Source organism: Mustela lutreola, chromosome 1, assembly GCF_030435805.1.
Source record: "Mustela lutreola isolate mMusLut2 chromosome 1, mMusLut2.pri, whole genome shotgun sequence".
NCBI lineage: Eukaryota > Metazoa > Chordata > Mammalia > Carnivora > Mustelidae > Mustela > Mustela lutreola.
The window spans coordinates 195,292,102-195,316,737 of record NC_081290.1 but is presented as its reverse complement, the minus strand read 5'-3'; the positions used below and the strand labels follow the sequence as shown (position 1 = coordinate 195,316,737).

The window sequence follows — 24,636 nt, the reverse complement described above, 5'->3', positions numbered from 1 at the left end:
CTAAGTTTAGGAACAAACAATGGGTTGAGATCTCTAGTTAGAACCACTCCTCCAGGAAAGTTAAAGTAAATACTCAGATTAAAGCAAATAGCATGATAACTTATTTAAAAAAAAAAAAATAAGTCTTTCTTAAAGTGAGGGTGGCTTTTGAGGGGGCGCCTGTGTGGCTCAGTGGGTTAAGCCTCTGCCTCAGCTCAGCTCCTGCGTCCTGGGATCGAGCCCCGCTTTGGGCTCTCTGGTCAGCAGCAAGTCTGCTTCTCTAGCACCCCCGCCTGCCCCTCTGCCTACTTGTGGTCTCTGTCAAATAAATAAATAAAATCTTTAAAAAAAAAAAGAAAAAAAGCGAGGCTCGCTTTTATGTGTTTTACTCCAACAGCACTACAAGAAGATATTTGCTCTATGTAAAAGCAGCAGCTGTCATTTCTGTGGAAGTGCACATGTCCAGCCAACTTAGGCAGTGACAGAAGGAAAACATGAAAGCATTAACAGCTTTGAGTCTCCCCTTTATACCTCTGGTTTGCTGTTACCCAAATTTTATCTTTTTATACTGTAAAAACTATACAAACTTATAAAAGGACTATAGGGAAGAGTCATAGAGTTAACAGAGGTTACTCTAGTTTCTGAGTCTCATGGCCAGTGCGCTCTGCTCTCAACATGGCTGTCCGACCGATCTACTCCTGGGAAACAAGATCCCCTTCTTCTTGTCCCCAGTCAGCAGCTAGGAACTGCAGCAGTGACACCTGTCACCACTCCTTCCCCGTTCCACCCCTTCTGGGGTCCTTCCGTGGCTTCCATCCAGCCGGCCTGGGTACCTGGTGGGGCGCATGGTTCCACTGTGGTCCAGGTTGGGTGAGGCGGGTTTGAAACCTCCCCCTCAGCCCCATAGGCAAGGCCAACACGTTCAGATGCGTGGAATACAGTCATGTCATTAGCCGGCTAGCGAAGTGACGGGGTCAGCCTGTCCTGCGGATGGATGGGGGCTGCCCTCCAACACGATGTATCTGTGTGATCATGTGGACTCTGAGTTCAGCGACAAGCACATTCTCGGATAAAGAACAGCAAAGGGGACAGACAGGATTACTGAGGACCTTTTGATTCCCTTGAAGGATGTGGCATGTGAAGAAAAAGATGAACGGTGGGCCTCGGCCTGGCCTCTCCAGCTTGGGGACAAGCAGCACTGGGCTGTGAGTGTACCGACATGAAAACAAGGCAGCTGCTTGGGTAGCAGGGGCCGGGACGTCGTTTCTGGAGCTAGGATCAGAATCCAGGCGGAAGGCTGTCAGACTCCTACCTCTCCCTGAGTCAGCAGCCTTCTCTCACTCGGGCTCACAGAACACTAAGTTTACACTACCTCAGGCAGAGCTAAGTGGGGGGGGGGGGGGGGGGGAAATCCTGATTACAACAAGATGAAAATAAGCAGATTTGTAAAGAGAAATTTATTGCTAAAAATAAAGCAGCTGAAGTTTTTCCCAGGGAACACTGTCACCACGGGAGCCTCCATGACAAAATGTGCTATCTCCTTCACTCCTGAAATGCGGTCTTCTTCCATATTTGGAATTTTACTTTAGTTAAATGACATGGTATGTGGTCCCCTCCCGCTCAGTCTGAGGACGGAGTTGGGCTACACTGTGACAGAGGCTTCAGGCGCTGCAGGAGAGTGTCCACCAGGGGTTCGTGCGTCAGGAACACGGGTTGGTAAGAAGACACGAAGGGTGTGGGCTGAAGCTCTGGAAGGTCCAAGGATCCTGAAGAAGAAAATCCCTTCAGTTCCCCGATGCCTGGGAATCTCAGGGGACTGCTCAGACACATGGATGTCCTTTCAATTCCCAACACCCTTACACCTGTCAGCCAAATCTTGCCCTTGTTTGGGAAGACATGACAGAAACTTGACTTTTACAATGAAGGAAACTGTGGCCGGAATAGATTCAGTGATTTGCCTCAGGTTATACAGTAAATTAGAGAGAGAGAATTTGAATTCTATAATTTCTAGCACAGGGCTCTCCCTATAGGACCCAGTGCCAGATCCCTCATTGTTCCACCCATCGGTGGGGGGAAGTGGGGGGAATCCACCAAACATAGGTGGGACCAAGGCCATGACCTGGTTTCTTCCACTTCCTTTGAAATTTTACACAGCAGACTCTCCCCTGGAGCTCTGCTTGGGTCTTACTCAGGTTAGGAAAAAAGCCTAATTTCTCTGTGGGCCGAGCCTCATCCTGATGGCGGCCACTCCATGTGACTGCTGCCAGCACTGCCGGGGAGCCTGGCAGGCCAGCCCATCCTCACGCCCGGGACCCTCTGTGGTCGGGGGGAGGTGAAGTTTCTATCCCTTACTGCCCAGCAATTTGCAGTACTCAACTCTGAATGAAGCGTAGAGGTCAGCCTAGAAATAGTCCATTTTCAAACCAGAAAGGTAAAGTTAAGATACCTGGCAGGATGGGATCACTGTAATCTTCACCAAAGGCCTGTCTCTGAAAGGCTTCGAAGCTTATAGCTGCATTACTGTCCGGTAGTCCTTGCGGCAGCTGCCCGTCTCCGGGTTTCCACACCTCAAATTTCACCCACTGGTAACTGCAGGATCCAAGGGCATTGTCATAAGGGATGTCTGTGAGCCGTAATAGCCCATTCTTACTTCCAGAGATTGCTCCCATATGTATCTAAAAATCATATTAACAAAGTAACTAAGAGAAGATCCGGTGTCTGCAGGGACACGTTCTCCTGCAGGACTTCCCAGTGCCTTTGCTGTCGTGGTACTCAGAGAAAATGGTAACTCTGGTTCCGTGGGGTGCTGGCTCCTGCTCACCCGAGGCTGAGCGCTACCACTGATGTACACTGGCTGAGGAGCAAGCGCGCTCTGCACACAGAAGCGGCTCAGTGAGTTTCAGAACGAGCAAAGCAGTAACTGCCGCTCATGGTGCTTCTCTCAAGAGAAATGGATTTGACCACACTTACTTGACACATTTTCGAGCTCCTGGACAGCTCTGGATCAGGTTGTGAATAGTCGGATGAGAAAACCCAAAAAAGTCAGCTCCAGAAGGAAGCAGGCTGGGCATTAGTTTCCCCCTAAATAGGAGAGGAAGGATTTGTAGTTTAAGAGGGGAGAGGGAGAGGAGAATGGGTTTAGGACTGGGGTATGAATGTAGAGAACACACTTTCTTGATGTGGATACTCTGTGGTAAGAAACAGAAAGGATGCAAGGATCTGTAGAGAGCTATCTACAGATATGGGGTCTCCAGACATTAAACACAGGGAAGTCTTACTGTACCACAAGTGATCTCTTTAGGCTGTTTCCAAGCTTCAACTTACAGAGCAGCACTTATGGCCTTGAGCAGTCCTGCATGACAGGCATCTGCAGAAGAGGTGACGATGGCGTTCTGCGGGTCATCTTCAGGAACAATTTCAAACTGAGAAAGACCAAAGGGCAATGAGCTCAACCTTGGAGGAGCAAGTAGTAGAAAGTCACACTCCTTCTCTAACTACATGTTCACTCTAGGTCTTGAAGCTGATACACACAACACTAGCAGGTGGGCACAGTTTCCTAGAGTGCAATTCAAAATTCAAACGAGTCCAAGAAAACACAAAGTCCTCTGGCTGTTTCAGTTCTATACACCTGCCTGACTGTTCTCCAGCAGTCAACACTTCAATTTGTTACGTACTTTTCCTATCCACTTACTTACATCTATTAAGTACAAATTCAAATGGTATTTAAAAAAATTTTTTTTGAAAATTTATTTATTTATCTGACACAGAGAGAAAGAGCACCACTTTCTCCCTGCTGAGGGGGAGCCTGACATGGGGCTCCATTTCATGACCCTGAGATCATGACCTAAGCCAAAATCAAGAGTCAGATGTTCAACCAACTGAGCCACCCAGGCACCCCACAGATGGTGTTTTAGAAATTATGAAATAAAATAAGATCATGTAATCTTAGCTTTACTTTGTAATATCTAGGAGGAATATACCCATTTTTACTGCAAGGCTCATTTATTTTTTGAACTGCAAAATATCTTGACTATAAAAAACCCTCTTATATTAAAATTATACTAATACTGAGGAATTTTTGCCAAGAGACTATTTTTGTAACAAATACTATCTAGCCAACTTAATTCTTTGACCAATTTTCTGCAATTTCAGTGAATTTTTGTGAAGGAAATTATTTCTGTAGTAAGTTCTGTTTTGCCAACTAAACTCCTTGACCAGTGTTCTACAAAGTTTGGTTAAACAGTATCCATTTGTTTCAAAGACACACAGATGGCTAACAGACACATGAAAAGATGTTCAACATCACTCATCATCAGGGAGATGCAATCAAAATTACAATCAGATACCACATGACACTGGTCAGAATGGCTACAATTAACAACACAGGAAATAATAGGTGTTGGCCAAGATATGGAGAAAGGGAAACCCTCGTTCACTGTTGGTGGGAATGCAAATTCGTATAGCCACTCTGGAAAACAGTATGGAGTTTCCTCCAAATGTTAAAAATAGAACTACTCTGTGATCTAGCAATTGCACTATTATGTATTTATCCAAAGGATACAAACAGGGTTTTGAAGGGAAACATGCACCATTATCAACAACAGCTAAATAACGGAAACAGCCCAAGTGTCCATCAACTGATGAATGGATAAAGAAGAGGTGGCATACACACACACACACACACACACTGGAATGTTACTCAGCAATCAAAAAAGAATGAAATCTTGTCATTTCCAACAACATGGATAGAACTAGAATGTATTATACTAAGAGAAATAAGTAGAAAAAAAGACAGATACCATATGATTTCACTCCTATGTGGAATTTAAGAAACAGAACAGATGAGCATGGGGGAAAAAAAGGCGAGAGAGAGGCAAACCATAAAACAGACTCTTAACTAGAGAGAACAAACTGAGGTTTACTGGAGGAGTGGTGGGGAGGTGGTGCTGCGTGGGGGACAGGGATTAAGGAGGGCACATGTGATGAGCGCTGGGTGCCGTAAGTGATGAGTCACTAAATTTACTCCTGAAGCTAATATTAATTACACTGTATGTTGACTAGAATTTAAACAAAAACTTAATAAAAACAAAAACAGTATCCAGCTTTTTAATGTTTAATCAAATCATTCCATAAGATTTATTTTCTGTGTATTTTCAATCATGTGATTAATCATTTCTTAGAATCCAAAACCTATTTTACCTACTTTCTGCAGCTGTTTTCTTCTGCAGTTTTTAACTTCAATTTTACTGTGTCAAATTCAGAGCTCTTTCAATTTTCTCAATAATTTATCTTGTGAGTTTTGGTCAGTGGTTTTGTTACTTCTCTTATTTTGATCTTGGAGAGCGTTCCCTGTTTGTATGCATAACTCTACTTCATTCTTTTAACTGCTATATAATATTACACAAGGTGGATAAATGTTAATTTTTAACCATTCTCCTACTGATGTTCATTTCGGCTATTTCTAATTTCTTGCTATTGCATACAATGCTATGATGTATATTGTTATATGTAACTCTTTTATTCACATTTGCATATTTTTCTAGGAGATGCTCTAATACCTAGCAGTATTCTGGGTCAAAGGACACACGTATTAAACTTGTTGATATTGCCAAGTTGCCTTCCAAAAGACTGAAAACGTTTTCACACATACTAATGCATACTTGTTTTCCTACACCCTGGCCAACACTAAGTTTTACCACTCTCTCTGCTCTTCACTCTCTCTGCTGTTTTAATATGAACAGCAAATGAGCAAAGTAAGACCTTTTTATTCGCATTTCCCTCATTGCTAAGGAGGTCCATTCTTACCAACCATCTGCACTATTTCTATGCAATACCAGTTGTATCTGCTTGTTTTTTATATTTGACCACAGGAGCACTATATCTGGATATTAATCCCCTTATATATTTTCCTCCTGTTTTTTCCTTGAGTTTTAACTTGGATTATTGGGCCTTTTGTTGTTCATTCAATTTTTAAGGGTCAAATCTGTTACTATTTTCCTTCATGGCTCCTACTACAGTTCATGCTTTGCTAAAGAAAAGCTTTTACCTCAAAGATTATAAAAATATTCTTCTATATTTTCTGTTAACATATAGTACAAAGCATTCTATAAAGCTAAAGTAATTAAAAGTCCTTGTAGCATTTATAAACAAAGAGATGAAGAAAAATCATGTGGAAGCATACTCAAGTATTCTATGCATAATATGCATACTAGAGATACCACTTCATGTTAGTTTTGAAAAAAAAGAACTGAAACTCATGATGTACCTGAAAATTATGCCTAGAGGGGTTAACAAGTTTAAAAAAAAAGGAAACTAAAACCCCACAAACCTTTCTTCTCAGAAATAGTCCAGCAGTTTGTCTTTCAGGAAATTAAGAATCAGCTTGTCTATATCCATTATAATGCTATTAACTTTTGATTAAACTTGCACTGAATTTATAAATCTGTTATAAAGATGGTATATTGCTACAATAGGACTCTTTCGGTTGAAGTACTCTCTACACAGAACTCCTGCAATGGTCAGGTCATCTGAACACTCATGTGCATCTAACAGTGCTCTAACCAGGACTGGGGCAGGGCACTATTATCCACATGCATCAGCAGGCTCTCAGCTTCTGCTCAAAGGTTCTTTCCTTGCCTCTATCTCCTTCCACCTAACTTTCTAGTGATCTGTAACATAATCAGACAGTGAAGCCTGGAACTCTGAAAATGGTCTGTTTTTTTCCCAATGATCAGAGGTGATGGCTGGGGAAAATGAACTGCCTTCAACCACAGCAGTGGGAAGGATGAACAGAGAGATTTCATAAGCCTAATGTTCACGTCTCCCAAGTCCTTAAGAGTGTGTGCAATCAGAAACCAATATGCAGTCTGTTTCCTCCGTTTCAGTCCTTCTTGAAATAGTGGAGTATCCAAGTCCTCGTTCTGGTATATAGGCCTGCAGCTCGCACATAAGCAGACTCACTCAGCCTCACGGTCACCATAGCAACAATGCAAGTGGCAGGTTTCAAAGGAAAGGGCGTCAGGATGGGAGTAAGACAGATTCAAATCCCAACTTAAGCACTTATTAACAAAGGTCTGACTTAGGGCCAATTGCTCTTCTGCATCTTGGAGTTATCCAGATGGTTATTATACAGTATGTACTCTAAGTGTTGAATCAGGTAATACTTATTCAAGTGGCTGCCACACAGAAGGTTCTTAAAGACAGACAGGAAGAAAGAAAGAAAGAGAAAAAAAAGGAAAAGGGTAGTTATTCGTAGAGCCGGTACCTGAGGCTGCATGCCGCCATCCTTGATCTGGCAGGTGTACAGACACTTCTGATCTGGGCACTTGATGCTGGCATATGTCCGTGTACTGCAGTAGCCCACGGGGTAGATGGCACTCTCGTCATGGAAGCCAGGTCGGTCGGTGATGATCTAGAAGAAAGATGCCCCCAATCAGCAAATGAGGTCGCTGGAGAGAATTCAGGAGTCCAGTGGACTGTGGTAGCCTTTAAGACCACTTTGGGACTGTAAAGAGTGACTCGAATCACTGAGAGTGTGTTGGTTGGGCAGCAGACACAACTGACCTGGAAATTCTCTGGGATTGGTCTGGATCAGCAAGGGGCTGCGGCTAATGGGAACAGGGAGGGAAGGCTCAACCCCGTTCCCGTATTTCTGATTCTCCTCTCTATGTATGGCTGGTCTCACTCACCTCCCCCAGGCTATATACTGTTAGACCCCCCAGTCCGATGGGGAACACAGGCCGTCCTGAGGGATCCAGGGCAATGGGCTGAACCAGCTTGCGAGCACCTCCCTCCATTTTCTTTCTCTTGGATGTTTTCTTCAGAACTGAAACGCAAATCTGGGGTCACCCACTTTAGGCCCCTCCCAATGCGGAGAGGAAGGGAAAAATTTACACGTGAATGCTAAGAGCAATAAGCCAATCCTCATTCTATGTACTCACTGAATGGGCACATGGGACTTTCCCTCAAAGCCCAGAGTATCTTTCTAACCCACCCACCTGGCAGTCGCTAATTTTAATATTAGTGCTGAGGACCTAAAAGGCTTGCATTTTTTAAGGCCTCTTACCTTCATTTATCAGATCAGAAATTTCCCAAAACATCCGTGTGCTCAAAAGGCCACCTAGCCCATTTCCCTACCTCTGGGAAAGATAAAACTGAAGGCCCCCCAGGGAATTAGGGGTGTGTGTGCAGGGGGTGGGGGGGGGAGGGGAAGCCTGAGCCTGCTCCCTTCACATTTACCCAGGTTTGTCCACAATTCCTCCACCCAAAGTGGCTCTAATACACTTGCCTTCCAAGGCTATTAAGGGCTGGTTAAGGGTCAAAAGAGGGTTTCAGGACATCCGTGGTTGTTTGTGTCTATCAGTGAGTTCCAGGTCTTTGCCATTAGTCACTGGGCCACTGGGGCAAGTGATACCCTCTCCCCAAGGTACCTTCCAGTTTGTTGTTCTCTTTGCCTTTTTCTTTTTTCTCCTTCTTGGATTTCTTCCCAAATGGCTCCTCAGCCCCAGTGCTGGGCCCAGTAATGGACCCGGCTCCCTGTACAGTTCCCACAGAGCTGGCCAGACTGTAAGTCAGGGGCAAACTGGAGCCGTGGGAAGGAGCTGCGGCCTGTACCTCCCCTTCAGTTAGAGCCTGAAGCTGGAGGAGCTTCTTTAGCAAATACCTGAGGTGGGGAAGGAAAGGGAGCAGAGATATGAACTTCTGGTTTATCTCAGTTCAGTATTTCACTCAAGCATTGGAAAAGCCACAGTTATATACAAAGATTATTACACTCATAAAAACAAGGTTCTTCTTGGGTCCAGGGAATAATGAAGCTCCAGAAGACAGTATGTTAAGGAGCAAAAGATAAAGACTATAGCTTGTCTCTCTTGCATCTACACAAGGGTTCCTCTCCTTTGATATTGACAGGTGTTAGGGTGCCAAAGGACATACTCCACAACCTGCTTATGTATATGTTTTCTATGTACCCACTGTGCTTTGCAGAGAGCAGTCCGTACTGAGTGTTTGCGGAATGAGAGGCAGTTTCTCTTATTACTTCTCCTTTATAATTGGGGAGTTATAAGAAGATAGCTCCTTATATGTGGCAAGGGGGCTGTGTGAGAAAGGTGAATAGAGGAGCTGTCTCATCCCCAGGGTCCAACAAGACTTGGGTAAATGGGAACTGTTTCTCTGTACTTGATCAGTAGCCAATCAGTTGTATAATGCACAAAAATTCCACTGGAGAAAAATTCCAGAAGAGTAACACCATATCAATCGCTGAAAATGTGATTCTGAACACAAAGCGAAGGCAGCTCACCGTCTTTCTTCTTTCGCTTTAAGAAATTTTTCCTCCAGACGAGCAATTTCATCACAAATAGCAGCATTTTCCTTTAAGAAAAATTTTTTGATATAATCACATAAAAAGAATACAAGATCAAAGTATTACGCTGGGAAGAGGAGCTGTATTTCTTTTCTTCTTTTTTGAGAGAGAACTCACATGCAGGAACGACATGGGAAGGAAGGTGAGGGGAAAGGGCTGAGGGAGTGGAAAGAGAGAGAATCTGAAGCAGGCTCCATGCCCAGCAAGAAGCCCAACTCAGAGCTAGATCTCATGATCCTGAGATCATGACCTGAGCTGAAATCAAGAGTCAGGTGCTTAACAGACTGAGTCACCTAGGTACCCTAAGAGGAGCTATATTTCAAACCAAAAATCTGTGTTGCTGGGTGAGAAGGATGAGCTACTCTACCTTGCAAACTATTAAAAAAACCTACAGGTAAAGGTAGAGTAAGTTCCACTATGGGTAATTACAAAACTTATTGAATCTGGGGCAATTCTGAGTGAAAAGGGGGTGCTATTAATTATGATGCCAGTACAGTATGGTAGACTATGGTCTCCTAGGCAAACCAAGATGTAGGATCACCCTGATTGGGGTAGCCTTTGGCAGAGAAAAGGGAATACTACTTAAATTTAACCCTTACAAATATGAGAAGTACCTGTTCCTGAGTGCCTTGACTTACAAAACCAACCTAACTCAAAGCATCCCATGCAATATGAACCTTAAAGAGAAAAACTGGATAGAATAAAATCAACTGTAGTATGCAAAATTCTTAAACTTCATAATCTACTTATGTGTACTCAAGTATCATCTTCCTGACTTGATCTGTTTCCCAAGCATCAGTTGTAAAGGAAATGCTCCCATCTGGACGCTCCACAAGTGAGACCTCAGACTCTTCACAAAGCCTACTTCATGTCCTTAGTGGACCCAACATCCTAGGAACAAGAGACTTTAAGTACCTCTGACATGGAGGGGATAAAAGAAGGGAAATGGCCAATGAAGTATCATGTCCCCTTAATTCTATTTTCTTCATTTCTCTCCAGAGCACAAAGTAAGTGCTTCTGGAAAGAATGTTCTCATTTCCAAACCTTCCCTTATCCTTCCAAAAATGCTGAGAGATGTTCAAGGCTTTTGGCAGAAAGAAGAGGTAAGGTGGTGACTCAGACATGGAAGCCCACTGGAGAGCTCCATTCCCTATTGCCCAGCACAGAGGCAAGCTCCAGCAAGCCAGAGCACCCCACCACAAATTGTGGCTGGTACGCCAGTTCTCTCATTCAACACACTCATTGCCTCGGCGGTAAAAGAACAGCAGAAATACTTGGGAGACTCAAGGGATAAGGGGTAAACTGCCGAAAGCTTCGCAAACGTGTTGAGGGAAGAGGTCAGTTATGCTGGGGTGCTGGGGCCTACGCTGTGCAGTGGAAGTAGTAAAGAAACGAGGACCAGGGTGTGTAAGCTGGAATCTGACACAGTGCCCTTGAGCAAGTCATCTCTCCGGGTTTCAGGGCGGCCATTTCTAAAAACAATGCCTCACTCTAGGGTTCTCCTGAGAATCAAACGCCCTTCCAAGAGTTTTGCGGTAAGAACTACAATGACTGAGACTTATGGGCGCTTTACTTTCCTCACTTAATCTTCACAACTCTGAAAAGCAGTCGGGTCGGGAAACAGAAGAGTACAGACATTACCTAATTTGTTTAAGGACACAAGGCCAACGGCAAGTAACGTGTACTGCAAAAGCTAATGCTACTGTTCCTGCCACTCGGGAGGGGGACGGTGTGGGGGGAAGATGTCGCGAATCAGGAGTGTCGAAGCGGAGAGGGGCCGAGTGACGGTCAGACTCACAAACACGGTAGCTTTGGCCGCTTTGCGCAGCCGCAGGTACTTAAGACGGTACTTCTCGTTCTGGCTCTTCTTCGGGAGCTTTTTCATCCTGGCCTTGCCGGACTGCAGCGGGGTCCGAGGCGAGGAGGCCGGGCCGCCCAGCAGGCTCATGGTCCGGCCCCGCTACGGGGCCTTTGGGGCGCGGCCGGCATCGGCTCCAATGCGGAGAAGCGCCGGTTTCGTCTTGTATGGGCCGCCGGGATCCGGCCTCTTAGGAATCTATCCTTCCAGAACGTTCGCAAGGCGGACAGCGGCGCCAGAAGTCCGGCAACCGACCTCGGCCCGGGACCTCCCCGCACTTCCGCGTCTGTCTCGGAAGTGAGCCGTGGCCGGAAGTTACGTAATGGCGCCGGCCGCGTGTAACTTCCGGGCCCGTGAGTCTGCGGCAGTCGCCGCTTGGCTGGTCCTCCGGCGGGGGGGAAGGGGGCGGGTGAGAGGGCTCTGTGACTGCGCGCTCTGCGCTTGGCTGAGGAGTCTTTGGAGCTAACGCCTAACCCCCTTCCGCTCAGTCTTCCGGCGCGAACGTCGCCCGTGCTCCCTCCAGCCCGCTGCATTTCAGCGCCGGTTTTCCACACTTCCTAACACAGTCTTCCCGTTGTGGGACGCGCTTGAACCCAGGTGCTGGGACTGCGGCGTTCTTGTACAGAGCTCGCAGAAAGGTCTCTTGAGAGAAAGGTCTCTGTGAGGGCAGGGATTTGACGAGGATCTGAGACACTAGTGAACAGAAAACCAGGCCGGTGCCTCCCCCTGTGGAATCTAATCGGGAAAACAAGATCCAACACGCAGTTTTGAAAACATGCTAGGGCCAGGGCACTTGGTAAACGTTTCCTTGACGGAACTAAAAGTATGTGTCTGGACCTGGACCTGTGTTTATTTAGCGCTAACTTTGTAACCAAGGATTCTCCGAAGTCCTCAGATGAAGAGGGTAGACAGTTGTTTAGGAAGCCGTGTTGGTAATGGCTCCGGTAGGAAGACGAAAGGCTTGTGTTGCTGCTTATGCCAGCAATGCCGCTAACCGGCCGAGGGAGCCTCGGCGTCCCAGGTCTTCCGTTTAAGAACGGAATCTCCTGTTTAGAATAATGGGAACTAATGGGGGTTCTGAGCCGTAAGATACTCCTAGTGATGTAAACTATAATCACAGTTACGTATTCCAAATGTAGACTTCTAGAGTTGTATGTGGAAATTAAGGAAAGCGTGTACGTAGTGAAAACAAGTTCAGTGAATTACAGGAGGAAAATGTAACGCTAATGGGTCTAAGTAACTTAGAGAGTTCCAGAAGAGAGGTTTTAGAATTGACCCAGATATGTAATTTCTGATAACTAAAAAATAGTGACAGGGTCCGACAAAATAGTTTTAAAGTTCTTTTATGTCCCTCCATGTTCAAAGCTGCCCTTTGTGGGACTTGTCTGGGTTTTCATAGAGCAACTCTTCAGGGAGCCAGTGTGTTTTCACAAAGGCAGGCGTATCAGAATCATTTTGGAAACTGCCAGGAATATTTTCGGCCTGCAAAATATCCTCAATCCTACCTTCGCTAGTATAGATTGGTTCTTGCAACATGAGAAAAGAGAACAGTGATAGGAAGAGATTGTCTTTTTTTTTTTTTTTTAATCTGTTTGCCAGCTGCATGATTTACTTGCTGTCCAGCTGTATTTTGTACCTTGCAGGCTTTTTGATCTGACTTTATTTTCACTTTTCCTCTTCATATACCGGTATCATAACTGGTGGGAGGAAAGTGTGATCATTGCTTTAGTTTTCAAGCTGCTCTGGCCAATGGATTTCAGTGGAATTTGCATTAAAATATTATTTTTCATCACTAAAACCATTTCCTTACAACTCATAAAACACTGTGCAAATTTTATATATTTAGAACATATAGTACAAAGAAGATTTTAAAAAATCCACAATGTTGCTACATAGACATAAAGATCTTCATTCTTCATTCTTTTATTTCACTAAAATGAAGTGAATTTTTATTCACTTGGCAGATTGCCCCACATATTCAACAGCACATAGGGTGAGCCACTTTTAACATGTGTGTTTAATACTTTCATGCATTTTGATGTATGTTGGATAATAAAATGTTTTCTTCTTGTTCACTTAACATTATTATAGTTATTTTGTGGTGTTATGACTGCTTTATATGCATAATTTCAAACTGATTTTTAATAAGAATATTAAGAATATACTTAAGTATTAAGTATAATAAGTAATATTAAGTATAGCATAAGAATTTTGCATGTTTACTTCTATGTTATTTGGAGTTTTGGTCATCAGTTGCTGTGAAGTGCACCTTTGTGCACAAAACTTTTTTGTTTTTATTTTTTTTAAAAAAGATTTTATTTATTTATTTGACAGAGATCACAAGTAGGCAGAGAGGCAGGCAGAGAGAGAGAGGGAAGGAGGATGTGGGGCTGGATCCCAGGACCCTGGGATCATGACCTGAGTGGAAGGCAGAGGCTTTAACCCACTGAGCCACCCAGGCACCCCACAAAGCTTTTTTTAGACAAGATTATTTAGGGGCTGGGTCTGTGCGCTCCAAACAATGTAACATTGTCAAGCAACATTCAGTCACTTATTTATTCAGAAGAGTATTTATTGAGTGCCCACTATGACACAACTTTTAGGAAACTTGTTTTAGAGGAAAAGACAGGCCAGTGAATGGACAGTGTTAATACAGTGTACTAACTTTTATCTCAGAGGTAGGTATTGAATGATATGGTAGCAAATAGGGAAGAGGGGAGGAGCTAGGAAAGCATCCTGAAGAAAATATGGCTGGACAGACTCTGAAGGAGAGCTGATGGCTGGCCAGTGAAGAACGGAGGAGGGCATCTTGGGCAGTGAAGACAGCACATTCAAAGGCTCAGCATTATTAGAAGCAAGGGAACAATGTAATTTTTCTGCTTACCTATATGAAGAGGGGTCTAAATGGCTTATACAAAAGTTCTCTGAAGAAATCTGCAACTCTAAAAAGAAATATCCAATGAGAGACAACCTGGTATTGTAGACTGAGTAGGGCCTCTGAACTCAGACCAAGTTTCCATTAAATCCAGACATAGGAATGGAAGCTAGAAGCTAAGACGGGGTAATGAGTCAGAGAAGAGAGAGAAGGGGCTCAACAGCACTTTACTGTCAATCCCTTATAGTTCTAAAGAGGTTGCTATTCAGTGATAGGGTCTAAGTGGAGAAGGCATAGCATCCCCTGGAATATTAGAAACACATCTGGGCCCATTAGGAGTTGTGAGTCCACAGTCCATAATCCCAGCCCATGAGTCTTTGGTTTAGATGATTAAAACCACCGTAGCTCCACCCACAGCTGAGGCGTGGCCCTAGCCTTGTTCTATGCTGGCCTAACCCCCCAAGAGCAGATAAGTTCCTGCATCAATATCTTCTGGCCAACTCTGTGGGCCACACAGGGTCTGGGCAAGTCAATGACTTCCACAAAGCAAGCTGGCAAGTTCCTAGGAGGTCAGGCCACAGCACAAGGTTTCCAGGGATTTCACATTTTTATTCACCTTTTTCACTTGGCAGATTGCCTCACATACTCTTTGGGTTAAGCTGAGTGTGCATCCTAGAAGGGACATGGAGTAAATACACGGAGAAGAACCTGCCTCCATAAATAGCCTTTAGAATTTTCTTTCCTTGTAGAATATTTAGACTTCTGGTTTAGTTTTAGTTTTTTTTTTTTTTTTTTCTATCGTAGAATGCTCTAGACCTAATTTATTTTAGTACTTTGACTCTTCAGCTCCAACTTTCAGATTTGTTTTCATGCGTTGATTTTATCTTCTCACCTTTAGGAAAACATAATACAGGATGTATGATTCAGCTGAAACCACACTTAGCATTTCTAAAGTGGTATTTTTGTACATTAGTGTGTGAGGCTTGTGAAGAAGGAGATAGAGTTTTACTTACCATAAAATTTTCTTGCTCCATGGGTTCTTAACTATGGGTTTTCATCACCTATTCTGTGGGTGAGATGTTTAGGTTTTGAGGGTTCTAAGCCAGCCAATAATGTCATGAAATCGACCACTGTGTCAATGTTGTGCTTCTCGGTGGTCATGTCCTTCAAAACACATAAGACACTCAACCAGCTAAAAGAGATGAGCTCAGAGATGTTGGCTCGGAGGAAAAGAAGGATCACATTGAGGTCATTAATGGGGCATCCCAGCATCTTTCTGCTCAGGAGATCAAAAGCTGGGAGCATCTCGTAGATGGAGAGGAGTCGTTTGTCCCACCGACACAGTCGTGTGAGGTTGTATATTATCACTGGAACCAACAGCGTGTATATTGTTAAACTGGAGAGACTAACAATTTGCAAGACCGACAGAGAGGTCAGCCTGCACGTGATCAGATGGGGCATGTGGGTCTCATCACCTAGCAGCCCTGTCTTGACGGAACAGCTGAATTCCTCTTGGAAGAAGACATCCAGGTGGAAGTGGCCAAGGTACAGGTAGATGACTGAGGTGAAGAGGAGCAAGAGTGAGTTCCTCAGCAGGTAGGCAGCCACTAGGAAATGTGAGCGCTGCTTACATGCCAGGTACCGCTCTAGCAAGGGGAATTCAAAGTATCGTTCTTTCCGAGCCCTGGGCAGGGGAAGAAAGGAGGCAGGGTTAGGAGAGATCATTTAGAATCACATCCCAAGAGAGCCATGTGGGGAAGTAATGGAATCTGAGCACCCAACATGGCATTCGTTCTTGGCTCCCATGAAGATCTGCCTTCCCTGAGCACAGCTCCTCCTCTCCCCAAAGGGTGTGTGAGTACATTTTCATTCTCCAACTAGTGAGTGCAGTGTGGTCAACCCAGTGAGTGATCAGTGGATAACAAATGGTCACACTCGACTTCTGCCCTGCAGAGCACGCTAAACCTTCAAGCTAAAACAGGATCCTTAGGTAGCAATAGGCTTATTAAATTGGCACTGGCCTGGGAGTCTAGATAACCACATTCTTGTTCTTGGTCTGCATACTCTGTGGATGATTTCTAGGGCAACCTAGAAATTTTATTTTATTTTAAAAGTTTTATTTTATTTTATATTATAAATTTTATTTACCTTATTTTATAAAAATAAACATGCTAACAGGGGTCTGTGGAGAGCTGTGGTGTTCAGGCACGTGTAAGCCAGTCTTGGCTCTGAAGGAGCCTATGGTCTGGCTTGTGGGGAAGGGGCAGATACGATATGAAAACAGTAAATGAAAATCATGCTTGACTTGCGGCTAAAATGATGGATATAAACCACGGTGTCATAAAAAGTTAGGAGAGAGGTAATGGCATGGCCCAAAGCGTTTAGAAAACTTTACAGAGAATACTGTCTTAGACATGGCCTTCAAGAGGTAGATCAAGTTCAGAGAGGTAGATGGGAGAAGATATTTTTTCAGAGGATAGACTGTGTGTACAAACATGAGACAGAATACGGTTTCAGGGCTCAGCTCAACACTCTTGGTGGGGCTTCCCTTGGCTGCCCAATTTAAAACTGCACCCCTCCACCACCTTCCAGCTTTCCTGACCCCCTCACTCAGCTTTACATTTCCCCCCACTTCTTACCACTTATCTTCTGCCATATAATTTGCTTACGTGTTGTGTTTATTTGTTGTCTGTTTCCCCTCAGTAGAATGGATAGGTGTAGCTTTGTCTCCCTCCAACCCTTGCCCCAGCACACACAGCACACACCAGGTTGGAGGCACCCAGAACAGCCCCTGGGACGCTGCGAAAGCTGCGTGAATGCTTCGGTGTATGAACCGTAGGTTATTCAGGAGAAGACGAGACTGCAGGTGGAGGGGGAGGTTTCTGTCACTTGGTGGTCAGAGGTGTGAAAAAGTAGTTGGTGACAGTGTGTGCAAGGCCTTGGAAAAATACTTGGGAGAATTTGGGTCGTCTTCTGGAGGCATGGGGGGAGGTTCTGAGTGGGGGAATGGTACATGGAAGTGGTACATTAGAGAGATTAGTCCCCCGTGACTCGGGGTGTCCTTTCTCCCCTCCCTGTAGAGAAATGATAGAAAGTGGGTGAGATGGTGTGTTAAACACGTTGGATTCTTGAGAAGGATGGTACAGAGGATAAAGATGACCTTGCAAGGGTATCTTGTTAGCGCGCAGCTGAGTCCTTCAGAAAGAGGTAGAAGAGGCCACTCACTTCTCCAGCTCATCCCAGAAAACGTGGGGGTCCGAGCTGTTCTGCCGGATCTTCAGCATGTGCTGGACCAGGCGGATGGAGCGATTGTAGGATTTGTCCAGTTCGCTGATGATGAAGAGCAGGTCCGAGCTGAGGGCCGGCGCGGCCGCATACTGCCACAGCAGGACCGGCAGGTACATGGCCACCGCCAGGGCCAGCAGGGAGTAGGGGAGGGCCTGTGGGGTGACAGTGAGCAGAGGAGGGAAGCCCAGGGGGCAGGGGCCTTGTAGAGAGAATACTTAGTGAGGGGTTCTCATTCCCACCTCCTGCCTCAGAAGGGGGAGGCAGTGTGGGCAACAAGCCACCGCAGGCCTAGGACTTAGGGCTCTCTGCTGACTTGGCTGAATATAGTGAAGCCCAGAGGAGAAGGGATGGCGGGTCTCTCCGCTCCCCAGCTCCACTCCTCAGATGTCGGGTCTGTGTAGGTGTGGAGGACCTCAGGGAGGACAGAAGGAGGGAGAGGGATCGAGGGAGGAAAAGAGGGAGACAGAAGGGGAGAAGGGAACAAAGAGAGAACATGACAACCCTCCCCTCTTTCTGTCCCCCACGAATGTTAGCCTGGGTCGCTAGCCAGAGATCATGGCCAGCTGTGGTCATGGAGTCACATCCCCAGGGAGAGCGACCTTCATTCTCAATCGTCACTCTCCATCAACTTCTCTTTCTCTGACTGTTCCAAGTTCTTATCACCAGGCATCCAGAGTCTGTTAGCTTTGAAAGCCCAACCACCAGGGGTCCTAACATTGCTGAGAGGGGGAGGTCCACTCCCACATCCTGCATGCCTTCCCTGACTCCTCTCCTGTGTGGTGGTCTTTACAGCTCTGCAGCCATGGTCACGCCGCATGACATCATCGGGGACTGTCTTGGAATTCTTTGGAGGCCACTTCTGTTGTGCATGCACACAAGCTGACACTTAGGTACGAGGGAGTATTGTGTCCTCACTACACACTTTGCTACCTGAGATAAGCCACTATTTGGCCACAGTAAAAACTCTACTTGTTTCAGGCTTTTTGAAGCTACATTTGTGTGAGGTGTTTCACATGCGTATTTCATTTGACCATCAGGAGGATGCCACCAGGCAGACACTATTAATATCTCTATCTTCCAGACAAGGAGAGTGAAGCATGAAAAGCTTAAGTGACCTGGACAGGGTCACACATCTCATGGCGGAGGGAGCAGGATCGGGGAACTAGGCAGTCTGATCTGGGAGCTTATTGCCTTAGGGACTACGTGACTAAAGCTTCTGCTGAGGAAAGGATGCTTTTTATTTCAGCGGAGAGTTTGAAGAAAAAGAGGGAGGATGCATATTTGGTTGCACCTAGGTAGAGAAGAAAAGGGTGTGCGCACGCGTGTGTGTGTTTCTGAACTAAACACCAAAGACAGGCTAGGAATACTACACCCATCCACTCGAGAAAATCAGAACCTTTTCATTCCTGTTCAGGAAATGGCATTTCTTGAAAATAAAAGTCACCCCCAGAGATTTGGTCTCAGTGGCTTTGAAATGGAGCCAGAGAATCTGGGTTTAAAGGGCACTCAGGCCATCCTGACAGACTGTCTGACTCTTTTCTGGCATTTAAATCTTGTCTGCAATATCTTGACCTTTTGGCCATCTGGATCCTGTTTGAACACTTCCAGTGACAGAGACCCCCATGAACTCTTTCCATTAAGTCTCTGGTTTTGTCTGGGTCCCAGACCCGAGTGGCCTTTGGAGGCCTTGTAGACTGTCAGCTGGAAAATGTCACGAGTGACTTCTGATTCAACACGGTGAATTGGACCAACACATGACTTTGGCTCCCTCATGAAGCCCCACGAGAATGACAATAAAGGGATTTAAAAAAAGACCTAATTCTAGGTTCACTGTCATCAGTACGACAAGGAAAACAGGAGACAAGAGCCTGCCGTAAAATGTTGCGAGCTGGAAAGTAGCGTGCTAGGAAGCAGCAGCGCGTGGGTAGGATGGGGAGTTGAGGCAGGCCAAGCAAGCTGTTAAGCCAGAAAGACCCAAGAATTGCAGATATGAGGAACCTCTGAAAATGGGTACAGGTGGGCTGTCAACAGGAATACTGAAAACACAGACCCGCAGATCCTCCCTAGAACACGACGCCCTTATCAAGCGACTGCCCTTTCCACCCTCTGGCAGAGGCTTATGGTTCACTCTCTGGAAACATTAAACAAAAGAGCTTCTGCACTTGTCTCCACTGAGGGCAGGGGAACAACACTGAGGACCATGTTAGTTGAGTGACTACTGAGTGCTGAGACCCACAGCTGTGTTCCTAGTGGGTTGGAAGCTTAGAACCCACTTGCTCTGTGTCCCCTCTGCACAGATTAAGGATCCCCCAGTGATTCTTCTTGGGAACTGGCCCAAAAGAAAGGATCACATATACCCATGTTTGAGGGTTTCCCAATGAAATGGCCCAAAGGGTTCACTGTCATCAGTAGGCTGGTCGGCCAGCGTCACCCACAGGCACAAAGCTTCCAGCCAGATAAAAGATCACTGGACACTTGAAGAAACACAAGAGTCAATGACGAAAATAAAAAAGCAAGGGAGCAGAGTGGCTAAGAGGCCAGAGAGAAGACACTGATGGAGCTCTGGCCTGCCCTGCCCTGCCCCAAAGCAGCTGGATGGAGCCCGGGCCCACCTACCTTGTGAGGCCACAGGGACTTCATCTTGTGCGGGCCAAGCTCGTCCGGTTCATGGTGGACGAGTGAGTCCCAGCAGGAACTGTCCACGTAGGCGGCCTGCCGGATGGTGAAGTTACTGGGAGAGAAGCAGCGGATGGGAGGCCCTGGAACAGGAACACAGCTTGGAGGCAGCCCGGAGCCGGAGTGGAGGAATGGGGACCCAGGGATCAACCAGCCAAGAGCTTCCCAAGGGTTGCCACCACGGCTCTGCCGATTTCCGTATCTGACAGGCACTTTCTCCGTCCCAGGCCCCAGTTTCTGGCTGCAAGGCCGAGTCACCACAAGTCGGTTTGGCTCAGGCCTGCCAGTGTGACTGGCCTTTGATGAGGGTTCTTTCCTCTCAGAGCTCCCCCTGGACTCCCAGACATGGGAGAGTCGCCCTACTCTCCAGGGTATGGGGGTAAGACCTTTCTGATAGGACTGACATCTTCTAGGTTCTAAACTTTAGAGGGTTAATTGCCTGGACTTCTGAACCCACATCAAGAGGAGGGGTGAGCAGGCTGTGCAGAAAGGAAAGTGGGCTTGGTTGGGGGAGAGTTTTGTTTTCCCGTCATTCTCTAGAGAGAGGCAGAAATGGGAACCAATGGTTCTCCCCATCTTGTGGGAGAATGAAGAGGCAGTGAGAGGTTGATATGCAAGCTAATTGCACAGCCAGAAAAGAAAGCCAGAAATCCGAATTCTCTACCTTTTCCTTAACAGAGGAAATCTGCTGAGTTAATCTAGTGCCTAGAACAGCAGACATATGTGTCTGTTCATGTTTGTGTGCGTGGCCATGGTCTGTGGGGAAGAAGAAATGGATTTACTTAGCATCTATATGTCAGGCTCTTAATGTAAGTCCTCAAATCGGAAGCCTTGGAAGGGGGGAAATGGAGAGTAGGAGAAGGCCGAGACGGTGAGCGGCTCGTCTGAAGCGTGGCGGACTAGAACCGTTAGCGGTCCTATGTCCTGAAAACACAGAGCCCCAGTCTTTCTCATCCATAGGAAAATGAAAATGAAAGTTTATTTTATTGCAATGACATAAAACATTATGAAATGCCACGATTAAAACTAGATATTTTTATTACAAAAGTTGGGAAATGATTTTCAAAATTTTCAGTGCCTCGGCTCTGCTGGTGCCTTACCCATCCCCCCAACCCCTGCCCCACATCGTCTGCCTTTTGGGTAATGCCCAGGCCAAAGTCACCGAAGCTGGACACGGTGGGAGCTGTCTCATCTCAGAGCCTATGCAAAGAGTGAAACGAAGTGGGGTCTCTCATACACTGGGTCTTGGAGGCCACTTACCGGCGGAGAACTCTTGGGCGAAGGCCAGAGACATCAGCAACAAGGGGAAGCCCACAGCTATGAACTTGACCATTCGGTCCAGGGGAAGTTCCAGGCGCAGTCCTTTGAGGCGGGGGCCTCTGCGGTCCGGCAGCAAGGCATCTGACAGCATGTATTCTGCAGCTGCGTGTGCGAGCGACATGGTGCCAGGGACCTTTGGGGTGCAGCGACGGAAGGAGGGGTCCCAGGACAGTCGTTGGGGAGGGATGGCAGCTTCAAGCAGCTGGCTTTGAGCAGACAGTGACTACAGCACCAGCCTCGCGGAGATATGTGCTAGGAGCAGGCACTGGTTCTCTAAATAACCGGCCAGGCCCTGAGCCAGGCATCTGGTAATTAGAGGGAGGCACAGCTTAGTGGGTCCTCACTGGAGGAGGGTCGGGCTTCAGCTGGGGCTGGTGCCAGGCTGCTCTCTCTGGATTGTCCCCTAGCAGATGGAGTCCGTGGTTTTATGCTGCCCTCTCATTAATAAAGTATTTTTGGTGGGGTGGTGGAGAGGAGGAGGGTGGTGGAGCTGGGCCCCCCAAGTAATTGGTGTGGAATTTGGGTGGAGATTGCTTAAATCTGTTGAGGGCCCTCATTTTGTGGTTAGGGTGGGAGTGGAGCCCCTAAGACCCCGCCAGGATTGTTGCTCCTACATAGTATTCTTTGTCTCCGCGAAGACTTTTGCCTTGGGCCCAGGCTCTTTCCCAGAAACTACTCTATATTTGCTGTTAAATTTGCCTCTGGTCTTCTCCCACAGTTTCAACCACATACGTACAATTTCCATCTATTTACAATTTTTTTTTTTTTTTTTTAGCCCCCATCAGTTCTCTAGAAAGCTGAGGGATGGGGGGCAGTATTGAATAGTGGAAAGAACATGGTCTTTAAATTTTAGAGGGAAAAGTCTCCCACTGGAGACCTAGCATAACTCTTTTTTTAAAATTAAAAAAATTTTTTTTTATTATGTGACTTGAGGCGAGTCACTTTTGCTTCAATATTCTCATCTATCAAATGGTATTATGTTGTAATCTTACAAGATTGTGAGGGTGATGAAGAATATTTGTATGTGAAGGTGTAAACTGTAAAGTGCAGGGAAAATGTCAACTCTGTTTCAATTGGGTGGGTGGAAAATCAAACACTGGGGCCTAGGGCACTTTGTCTTTAGCACTATCTTGAGACTTGGCAATTGAGGCCTTGACCTTGGCCTTAACACTGGGCCCCTTTGGTTGTATCCTTCTCCCAAGGCAAGAGTCCCAGGGGCTGAGGGGAAGTGTCCATTCAGAGCATGTGCACCGGCTGTGGGCCACTCTCCTAGCACTAGGACACTGTAATTCCCTGTCGAGGTGGCCCCGGCCTGCTTCCAGGGCTGGGTATGGGCCTTCTCCTTGGGTGCATCCTCCCAAAGGCAGATTGTGCTGCTGGTGTGCGCTCCTGGGCCTAAGAAATGGCTTGTTATAGGGATTTGGGTAGAATTTTAAAGTTGTGGGGTGCCCACACAGGCAATTGTGTGAAGCTTTTTGCAATGTGGAACTTAGGTGGTTTGGAAAGAAGGGATCTGGAAAGTCTGGGGATTCTAAATTCAAGTCTGGTATTCCTGATGATAACAGAGGGTGTATGTGTATGTCTGTATGTGTGTCAAGGTAGAAAGAACATATTTTATTTAACATTTTGTTAGCTCGATTTATAACTTTTAAGTGTTTAGATATATGGTCTGTGGGCCTCTATTTGAACTGCTTTTCCTGGGCTCACAAATGTTCAGGCTGGACCTGCCTGTCGCTTCACTCCCGGGCTAGAGGCCGACTCTGATTCAGAGCTGCCCTGTGTGTTAAATGGACTGACCCAGGCATGGGAACAGGATCTATTCTATTCCCCATTTTTATCTTTTCATTGTGTGTGTTTTTATCAAATGTTCATTATTGGTTTGTATGTATGTATTTTCTTTTGCCTAAATCAGTTTACATTTTGTTGGAAGATATACAGACATTAGTAATCACATATCATAAGTGTATAGTTCAATGAACTTTCTTCTGATCAAGAAATAGAACCTTAGTAATACCCCAAAAGCTACCTTTGTGCTCCTTCCCAAGTATCATTTCCCAAATCGTAACCATTATGCTAACTTCTAATAACATACATTAGTGTTGTGTCTTCTTTGTATATTCTAGAAACGGTATCAGATGGATATACTCTTTTGTGTCTGGCTTCTTTTGCACTACATTATGTTCTTGGTTTTTTTTGGTGGTTTCAGTTTGTTAAAATTTGGTCAAAGATTTCTGCATTTATATTTACAAAAAAGAACAAGCTTGATCTAATTTTCTTTTCTTGGAAGGACTCTGGCATGTAATGCCAGCCTCATGAAAAGAATTAGAAAATACTTCTTTTTTATTTGTTCTCTGGAAAAGTTTGTGCAAGATCAGTGTCAATTCTCTTCACTAAATATTTGCAAGAATTCATAGGTGAAGCCATCTAGGCATGGGGTTTTCTTTGTGGGGAAGTTTTAGTTAATGGATTCAAGTTCCTTAGTAAGTATTTGACTATTCAGATTTTCTGGTCTCTCTTCTATTAGCTTAAAGGCACTAGTTTTCTATTGTTATGTATAAAACTGTCCCAAAACTGAGGGCTTGAAACAATCATATATTCATTTAATCTCCTCCTTTGCCTGTTGACGAACATTCATTTTGCTTGTACTCCTTGTGCCACAGAAAATGTACATTTCCCCTTGTGGTCCTTCAAGAGAATTCAATTGGAATATATATCGAGGACCTAGAAGTTTTAGGTCATAGGACAGCATATCTTGTCTTGAGTACTATCATATTGCTCTCTAGAATGGCCACAGTACATAAAGATCATCTCAAAGAGTCTGTAGATCAGAAATCTAAGAGCAGCTTGGCTGGGTTGTTCTGACTCAAGGTCCGTCATGATGTTACAGTCAAGATGTTGGACAGGGGTTGCACAACCAAAGGCTTTAGCGGGACTGGAGGATCCAAATCCAGGCTCATCCACTAATTATACTGGCTGGAGTCTTAGGTCCTCACTGGGTGTTGGCAGGAGGCCTCCATTTCTTACCCTGGGGGCCTCTCCATGGGGGCAACATGGCACCAGTTTTTCCAGAGCAGATGCTCCAACAGGTAGATCAAACAGGAAGCTGTAGTGCCTTTCAGGACCTCACCTCTGACACTGCAATGGCTGTTTCTATTTTTTTTTTTTTTTTTTTACTGTTCAGTAGAAGGGAGTCATGAAATCCAGCCCATGTTCAAGGGGAGGGGAATTAGGCACCACATATTGAAGGGAGTGTCAAAAAATATGTGGAATATTTTAAAAACA

The 24,636-nt window shown here is 45.5% G+C and overlaps 2 protein-coding genes across 3 annotated transcripts; both read right to left on the bottom strand.

The window, feature by feature from the left end:
• Positions 1-1,417: 1,417 nt before the first annotated feature.
• TBRG1 (transforming growth factor beta regulator 1) lies at positions 1,418-11,512 on the bottom strand. Of its 2 annotated transcripts, XM_059183657.1 has the most exons (9): positions 11,136-11,508; positions 9,275-9,345; positions 8,409-8,641; positions 7,668-7,804; positions 7,244-7,390; positions 3,304-3,401; positions 2,950-3,060; positions 2,426-2,568; positions 1,418-1,745 (listed from the first exon to the last, which is right to left on the bottom strand). In XM_059183657.1, the coding sequence occupies exons 1-9, from the start codon at positions 11,283-11,285 to the stop codon at positions 1,600-1,602; spliced, it is 1,236 nt and encodes a 411-aa protein (XP_059039640.1). In that variant the 5' UTR covers positions 11,286-11,508; the 3' UTR covers positions 1,418-1,599. The 2 variants fall into 2 exon arrangements, with proteins under 2 accessions (XP_059039640.1, XP_059039644.1); XM_059183661.1 differs by lacking the exon at positions 1,418-1,745 and having other exon boundaries at positions 2,428-2,654; positions 11,136-11,512.
• A 3,602-nt stretch (positions 11,513-15,114) lies between these two features.
• PANX3 (pannexin 3) lies at positions 15,115-21,478 on the bottom strand. The gene is made up of 4 exons (XM_059156364.1): positions 21,295-21,478; positions 19,975-20,117; positions 17,296-17,510; positions 15,115-15,754 (listed from the first exon to the last, which is right to left on the bottom strand). Exons 1-4 carry the CDS (start codon positions 21,473-21,475, stop codon positions 15,115-15,117), a joined length of 1,179 nt encoding a protein of 392 aa, XP_059012347.1. The 5' UTR covers positions 21,476-21,478.
• Between the last annotated feature and the right edge of the window lie 3,158 nt (positions 21,479-24,636).

Coding starts and splice junctions, on each gene's coding strand:
- TBRG1 (XM_059183657.1), bottom strand. CDS start 11,285: ATGAGCCTGCTGGGCGGCCCGGCCTCCTCGCCTCGGACCCCGCTGCAG. Junction 3,402..7,243: donor ATGGCGGCATGCAGCCTCAG/GTACCGGCTCTA, acceptor GGTCTTTCTCAG/TTTGAAATTGTTCCTGAAGA. Junction 3,061..3,303: donor AAGGCCATAAGTGCTGCTCT/GTAAGTTGAAGC, acceptor TCTCCTATTTAG/GGGGAAACTAATGCCCAGCC.
- PANX3 (XM_059156364.1), bottom strand. CDS start 21,475: ATGTCGCTCGCACACGCAGCTGCAGAATACATGCTGTCAGATGCCTTG. Junction 20,118..21,294: donor CGCCCAAGAGTTCTCCGCCG/GTAAGTGGCCTC, acceptor TTCCTGTTCCAG/GGCCTCCCATCCGCTGCTTC. Junction 15,755..17,295: donor TTCTGGGATGAGCTGGAGAA/GTGAGTGGCCTC, acceptor TCCCCTGCCCAG/GGCTCGGAAAGAACGATACT.